This window comes from Entelurus aequoreus, linkage group LG25, assembly GCF_033978785.1.
Source record: "Entelurus aequoreus isolate RoL-2023_Sb linkage group LG25, RoL_Eaeq_v1.1, whole genome shotgun sequence".
NCBI lineage: Eukaryota > Metazoa > Chordata > Actinopteri > Syngnathiformes > Syngnathidae > Entelurus > Entelurus aequoreus.
In genome coordinates, this window is record NC_084755.1 from 34,037,788 (window position 1) to 34,046,118 (window position 8,331).

Consider the following 8,331-nt stretch of genomic DNA (forward strand, 5'->3'; position numbering starts at 1 on the left):
CAAAATAATTAACGCATGCTTGGCCTTATCGCCGGTTCATTATTGACGCCGGATCAAATTCGTTTCGCAAAATATTATTTTTATTATCGCATGTCTATAATTTTCGCCGGGTCAAACTCGTTTCGCAAAATATTTAGCATATGTCTAGAACTTCCGCCGGGTCAAATTCGTTACATCACGAGTGACGATTTACCTGTCCTCATTTTCAAAATGGAGGAAGCTGATTTCAGTAGTTTGCAATCGCACAAAGGAAAAAAGATAAAGAGCTATTCAGTAGGATTTAAGGTCCAAGCTATTGAACAGCTAAAAAGAACAGTAAGCAGCTATGTTTTATTAATATACCATAGCTGCGTGTGTCAAATACGGTATGAGTCATTAAATGACTCCCGCCTCCTGGTGGTAGAGGGCGCTAGTGATCCTTCTCGCGACTTCCGGTACTGCAGAAGAAGTGACAACACGCAGCAACAGATCGTCTTTTTTTCCCTCTCGCCTGAACTTTTAACATGGAGGATTACATACCGGTATCTAAAATAAAACAATTTTCTAAACTGGACTTTCAATCGAAGCAGGAGGTAATAATTAAAGGAATATCTCCATCGAGACAGAGAGACTTTTAAAACTGAAGAAAGAAAATAAGGAAGACTTCTATAAACAAGTTATCGATGCTTTTGGTCAGAAGGAGCTGCAAATGGACTCCATTTATAAGTACAGGTAAGACCATAATAAGGTTTTTTTTTATTAAATGTGCTTTTCATGATGGTATGCTTACATCACACTCAAAGCGTACGCCTAAATTTACCGCATTCCTTTTGGTAAACGCCGGAGTGAGAAGAGGTTTTAAAATAATTAGCGCCCCTGCGGCTATTCAAGGAAATACGGTATGTATTAAAGAACTATATGTTTAAACTGATGTTGTTGTTGTTGTGCTGGGACTCTTCACCCGTGAGCGTACTCCGGTTAGGGAATAAGGACACCGTTTTACTTTTTAACTTCTTCTTTATATATTGCTTTGTAGCAGCAGCAGCTAAGCACACTCTCACGTACACACACTGTTCAACACATTGCCCGAAGGACCCCGGAAAAGTAAACATAGCTGCCCGGTAAACTGCCTGACTCAAAACAGATGTAACTTAAAAGTGCATGACTACAATAATAGCTTGTTTACGTCAACAATAATATAGTCAATTATATTCAACAATTATCATATTAAATAGGGAACTTTCTCTTAATCTTCTGACAAAGGGAATTTATAACAGTATGTGTCCTCTTTTTGGGATTCCACAATATGGTCAGCCTACGCTACAGTCACATATTGTTCTATTGTTGACAAGCTTGGATAGTAAGTTATTAATTTGTTTACTTATTTTCCACCATTGACTTTATTTTTGCTCAAACATTTGTTAATATTGTCGCATTGTCTCATATTGTTGTATTTATGTATTTTTCGAATTGTACACAATATGACAAATTCACACATGGGTTAAAAGCACAAAATTGTTTTTATTTCCCTGCACACATTTATGGAGAGACCTGCTGCAGATATCAAGCTTCGACTGACTGACATGTTTTTCTCTCTTCCGATGGAACACACACAGTGGCAGACTGATGTAAGGAGAGGATGACAAGTATAGATATTATGACAGGGTTTTCCAAAAGTCTGAACATAAACAGTATAATCTATACACATACATTATATTAAAAAACTGTATATGTAATTACAAAATTTGGATATTGCCGATCGAACTGCATCGGTTAATTTTTGTGAAAAAGTACATGTTTGGCCTATTACTGCTGCAGGTCCTCTCTGGCGGACAAAGGCTAGCAGCTCATTTTGTGTCTCCATACACAGTGTGGAGCCGCTCCCGCGTCATCACCTCCATTATGGCAAATAACCTGTATTTCTTAGTGCCTTAAGTGTCATTATCAAGTATTATTATCACTGGAGGATGAGGCTAAACATGTAACACACTGCAGAGAAAGCCAGGAGCAGGTATGCTAAAAGCTAAGCTAACCTAGCTCGAAACAACACCAATAAATAAGCGCTTAGTAAAGTTTAAGGAGTGTGGAGGGAAGCCGGTTCAAGTAGAAAGTAAGCAGATAATAATGGGGAATTGACAAGTCGATTAATAAGAGTTAGAGAGAGGCTAATATAACAACTGTTGGTATGTCAGCATTGTCACAGTCGGTACACAACACAAAAGAGTAGGATCGGATTGATCCAAAAAAAATGGTGGTGTTGATATTAAAGGTAGTATCAGCATATGATTGATACTGAAATGACTAGATCGATAGTTTTCTTTTTTTTTTTTTCAAAATAATTTTTTTGTTGTTTTCGTGAATGTTTACAAACTCAGGGAATAATTCCCCCGGACACAGGATGACTTTGAAGGCAAAAACCAAAAAGATTTAAACAAGCAGTAGATAATAGTTTTTGCTTTTGTTGAGTTATTGTGTAATAATGACATTGTTTTTCTCAGACAATCGTATGTGATAAAAGAGCATGAGAAACTGGTTTAAGCATTATGTTGATACTGTTAAACGATCAATAGAACTCACCATAAATAAATAGAAAAATTAACAGTTAATACCTGTGATCTGTATCGGTATCGGCCGATCTCACTCATGGCTGATCGGTATCAAAATCGGCAGTATAAAACCTTGATCGGAACATCTCAAATTATGTATGCATTTTCACTCAAGCGTCTAGACCAGTGGTTCTTAACCTGGGTTCGATCGAACCCTAGGGGTTGGGTGAGTCGGGCTCAGGGGTTCGGCGAAGGTCAAGACACACCCGACGCATTGTGTAAATAAAAACGGCGTATTATGGATACGCTACAGCAGAAGTCACACTGATTTGCAGGTGTGTAATTTGTTATGCACTGTGTTGGTTTTGTTCTTTGAACAAGGTGATGTTCATGCACGGTTCATTTTGTGCACCAGTAAAAAAAACATGGTAACACTTTAGTATGGGGAACATATTCACCATTAATTAGTTGCTTATTAACATGCAAATTAGTAACATATTGGCTCTTAACTAATCATTATTAAGTACTTATTAATGCCTTATTCGGCATGTAACCCTGACCCTCTAACCCTGGCCCTAACCCTAACCAAATAACTCTAAATTAAGTCTTTGTTACTTAGAATATGTTCCCCATACTAAAGTGTTACCAAAAACATATAACTTTGTCTTGAATTTGGAAAAAAAAAAAACATTTTATTTTTCACTAAAGAAGGGTTCGGTGAATGCGCATATGCAACTGGTGGGGTTCGGTACTTCCAACAAGGTTAAGAACCACTGGTCTAGACTTTGTGAACACCATTGTGCAGTGGAACCAGTTCAAGTCAATCACTTGGCCCCACTGACTGACGTCAACATAAGCAGTTGCCAACATAACTTAGCGATAACGATGAAGTTAACGACACAATACAACACACGTCGACATAAACAGACCCATTTCATGAACGGTCCAGAAGAACAGGGCCTACCAGGCCTTGATGTGTTCCACCCAGACAGTTGTTGAGATAAGCGGTTCACACTGTATTCGCCATTGCTTGCTTTGTTTGTGATTCTCTACATCAGACAGCATCAAATCCTTTAAAACAATAAATATTAATGTCATAGTCAGCGCTTTAATGCTACATATTAGGTGCTTATTTCAATCAGACCATGTGCAGTATAACAACAGTGTGGATGTTTATTAAGTTACCGTTGAATTATTAATCATTAGTAAACACCAGTTGTGTCCAAACTCTACCCCCTGATGTGAAAGATGCAAACACGAGTATGAGGCTGTGGGAAAAAAAAGGAACAAAAATAGCAAACTAAAGTGAAGATGTTGGACTGGCCACACGATGGCGACACTCAGTTGTCCTCGTCATCGTCGTCAAAGACATCGGCGACAGTCCTGTGGACACACGAAGTAGTTGAAACACAGTGATGAATACATGATAATCATTTTAGTGGATGTTGGACTCACTTGTAGATGGACCCAGTCACCGTGTCAAGGAAACCCCCTGGAGGAAGACAGGCGTTATTGCTAGTGCGTGAAATGTCCCATCCTGCTCACTGCAGGCTTTTAAAAATGATAATACGCTATTGTACGTTCCTTTTAATAAAATGCACATATATATATGTGATATGGTTTTGCTGCAGGCTGGTAACAGCGATCGCTCAGTGAGGGTCATAGAGGAATTTTCGCCCCGCAATAACAACATTGGGGTTTTCGCCTCTATCTGTAGTAGAGTTTTTTTAAGGAAGTGGCCTAGGTCAGAAATCCGTATGGTCCAGGGGCCGTACTTATCAAGCTTCTTAGAGTGCCATTTTACACTTAAGTCCTGAGAATTTGCGAAATTTAGTCCTACTCTCAAGCTTAAGAATAAAAGCTTTTTATCAACGTTCTTAAGTCTAAGAATCACTCCTACTCTCCACGATATTTAAGAGACCTTCAGAGGTGTCTTAAGTGGTTAGGAGTTGCCAGCAGGGGATGGCACTGAGGCGAGAGAGACGTGCGCGAACGTTCAGGGAACGGAACAATGTTTTTGTTTTTTTGATGACGAGCAGCTGATCAAACGGTATCGTTTAGACAGAGCGGATTTTATTTTTGTCACAGATTTAATACTTTTCGATTCCTTGTTGATTTCTGCATGTGTCTGCAGTGGGCTAGTATATATAGAGCCACCCACACCAGTTTCAAATTAGTTGCCTAATTAATGAATTGGAAAGAAAATGTTATGACAGTAGCGTATGTGTGTGGCCGTGAGGTGAGTGACGTCAGTGAGTGTGTGGGCGATAGAAGAGAGGGAGCGGTAGCGTGAGTGCCGGCGGGGACTATTTTGTTTTGTATTATTTTGTAGTTTATTGTCAAAATATACACTCCCATTGTTCACTTAAATATTTCCAAGATATTTCTTTATTCTTAGACAACGGATTCCCTTCCGTGATTGGTCATTTCTATGGACACAGAAATGACGTCACCTAAAATTCCGTTTACGGCACATAGTAATGTCGTAATTCAGCTCTGAGTGTGACACTTAAGATTCAGTCCTACACTTCGCTGAAAGTGTGAGTAAGACGCTTGATAACTAACTTTTAAGTGCAGCTTTCAGCGAATAATTTATTTACTCTTAAGTCAACTCTTAGCAGACTTCTTAGGAGTAATTCTAAGAAGCTTGATAAGTACGGCCCCAGGGTTCTAAAACCCTGGAAGGGGGTATGTAGTGGAATTTCTGACCTTTTCACCTTTTTCTATTTTGTACCATTTGAAGAGCGTATGTGTGTAAGAGTTCAGCGTATGGTCGTCCTGACGTTGTACAAGATGTTTTGATTGTTTGTTATGGCTAAGGGATTCAAGGATGTTGCAGAACAAACAGGTCCAAAACAACTGGACCTTGACACACGAGGGAAACACATAAATAACCAAGTAGACCCAGTCTAGGCATGATTCACCTGATTCTCGCTTCATCCAACGTCTCCGGAGACACTGTCTGTTTGCATGGCAATTCAATCCAACCTTGTACCATTTGATTATGGGTAAATAAAACTTTTGTACTAAATTCCCACTGGGAGGAGACCCCGCGGCAGGCCAAGGACCAGATGGTGGGATTACATCTCCTCTCTGGCCTGGGAACGCTTCGGGATTCCCCAGGAGGAAGTTGCTAATGTTGCTCTGGAGAGGGAAGTCTGGGGGTCTCTGCTGTCCCCGCGACCCGATTCCGGATAAGCGGTTGAAGATGGATGGATGGACATACATATATACATACATAAGTACATAGATAAGTCTCAAGTTGTGTATCGGGGGAAATCTGCATTCTTCTCCTCTTGGCCAAAACTCTCCCCCGACCACCCTACTCTTTTGTGATTGGCCAACAATTTCTTATATTCAATTGGGCTACTTAGTGTTAGAATAATTTTATCTAAGTTATCACAAAAACTTTGTGTTTCAATGAGTTCCCAGCGAGAAGCAAAAACATGTCTTTGAACCTACCAAGAAGAAGGCTTGTAAAACTCCACTGTGTAGGGGGGAAGCAACATGAAGGGGTTCTGTTTTCTTTCATGTATTGTAATCATCCATCCATCCATCCATCCATCTTCTTCCGCTTATCCGAGGTCGGGTCGCGGGGGCAGCAGCCTAAGCAGGGAAACCCAGACTTCCCTCTCCCCAGCCACTTCGTCCAGCTCTTCCCGGGGGATCCCGAGGCGTTCCCAGGCCAGCCGGGAGACATAGTCTTCCCAACGTTTCCTGGGTCTTCCCCGTGGCCTCCTACCGGTCGGACGTGCCCTAAACACCTCCCTAGGGAGGCGTTCGGGTGGCATCCTGACCAGATGCCCGAACCACCTCAACTGGCTCCTCTCGATGTGGAGGAGCAGCGGCTTTACTTTGAGCTTCCCCCGGATGGCAGAGCTTCTCACCCTATCTCTAAGGGAGAGCCCCGCCACCCGGCGGAGGAAACTCATTTCGGCCGCTTGTACCCGTGATCTTGTCCTTTCGGTCATAACCCAAAGCTCATGACCATAGGTGAGGATGGGAACGTAGATCGACCGGTAAATTGAGAGCTTTGCCTTCCGGCTCAGCTTCTTCTTCACCACAACGGATCGATACAGCGTCCGCATTACTGAAGACGCCGCACCGATCCGCCTGTCGATCTCACGATCCACTCTTCCCTCACTCGTGAACAAGACTCCAAGGTACTTGAACTCCTCCACTTGGGGCAGAGTCTCCTCCGCAACCCGGAGATGGCACTCCACCCTTTTCCGGGCGAGAACCATGGACTCGGACTTGGAGGTGCTGATTCTCATCCCAGTCGCTTCACACTCAGCTGCGAACCGATCCAGCGAGAGTTGAAGATCCTGACCAGATGAAGCCATCAGGACCACATCATCTGCAAAAAGCAGAGACCTAATCCTGCAGCCACCAAACCAGATCCCCTCAACGCCTTGACTGCGCCTAGAAATTCTGTCCATAAAAAGTTATGAACAGAATCGTATTGTATTGTAATCAACAAAAATATATTGTTTTAACCCAAGGACTACAAAGCGGAGAGAAGGCAGGATCTGTCCAAGTTCCAGACACCGCTTTTTTGAACTCTTTTACGAACCTTTCTTTGAACTGTTTTACGACCTTTTCTGTGAAGTGTTCACGACCTTTTCTTTTGAACTGTTCTGTAACCAAAGGCAACGCTGTTTACGACCCGCGTCCCTTTGGAAGCAGCTGTTGCCATGTGGTCAGGGAAAGTCCAAATAAAGGAGGATGCTTACAATCTTTCGCCAGAGCGTGCTGAGACACTGTCAAAGGGTACAGTGTCCATGCGTCTCTCCTCAAATTGAGCCAAATTTAATTCTGTCTCCGTTTAATTCTTTGCTTCTTGTCTTGTTTAATAGATGTTGTCAGTGTTTGAACCTGACACATAGATTAATCACAGTTTGTATACTAATTATTCATGATTATTCACAATTTGTCTGAAATATGTTGACTATATTTTACTAACAGACAGATAATTATTAATATACAGTAGATGGCGGTATGCACTTTTCAAGTCATGGCTAAAGAAGAAGACATCATGCAAACATACCAGAAATCAAGACTGTAAAAGTGACTGTGGAGCAAAATTTACACATCGGCATATCGAATGGATCAGTGATTCTCAAACGGTGGTACCACTGGTAGTACGCCAAAGATTTTATTCATTATTTAAGTACAGTGTTTTACACAACACAGCATGTTTACACTACAAGAAACTCTTCAAAATAAAATATATGTCTAGTGCGAAAGTGCAGTACAGCATAGCGTCAAAGTTGGTAGCAATCATGGCGCTCTGAAGTCACCTGAGTGCCTTTTTGACCAATCATTGAGGAGATTGCTTGAAACCGGGTTGGCCAAACCCTTTCTATACAAGGCTCTGCCATTGTTGGGCCGCCAAACAATATCTGTTTCTCAGCTGTGGTTCGTATGGGCCGCAGCACTATTCAGTTGTAATACACTTTTCCACCACGTGTGGCAGCAATGACAATATCAAACAAACAGAAGAAATCTTGAGCTAAACTCAGAGAAGCTTCTTTAGCGCAAAAAATATGACTAAAGTGGTGAAGCTGTATTTTCATTTGCGCTTTAATTTTATTTACAGTTTAGTTAAAACATATTCAATGTTAATTAAGTTTATTTATTTTAGCACAACATAATTGTATGTACATTTATTTCTCGTCAGTTACTTACGAGTCCCTTCTTATGCAGTGTATTTGGTTCATACTCATTTTTTTAATCAGCCTGACCTAAACCTAAGGTTTGTTTGATGAGTACATAATTATCTTCCTAATCAACACATGGCTTTGTA

General features: G+C 41.2%; 1 protein-coding gene across 1 annotated transcript in view; it reads right to left on the reverse strand.

The window, feature by feature from the left end:
- Positions 1–3,021: 3,021 nt before the first annotated feature.
- The window catches only part of LOC133642410 (germ cell nuclear acidic protein), a 30,160-nt gene continuing 24,850 nt past the window's right edge, over positions 3,022–8,331 (reverse strand). Inside the window, exons 5-6 of the mRNA XM_062036577.1 lie at positions 3,981–4,017; positions 3,022–3,908 (exon numbers count right to left, since the gene is read on the reverse strand). Coding sequence (XP_061892561.1) covers positions 3,866–3,908; positions 3,981–4,017 — 80 coding nt within the window. The 3' untranslated portion in view covers positions 3,022–3,865. The remainder of the gene's footprint in view (positions 3,909–3,980; positions 4,018–8,331) is intronic.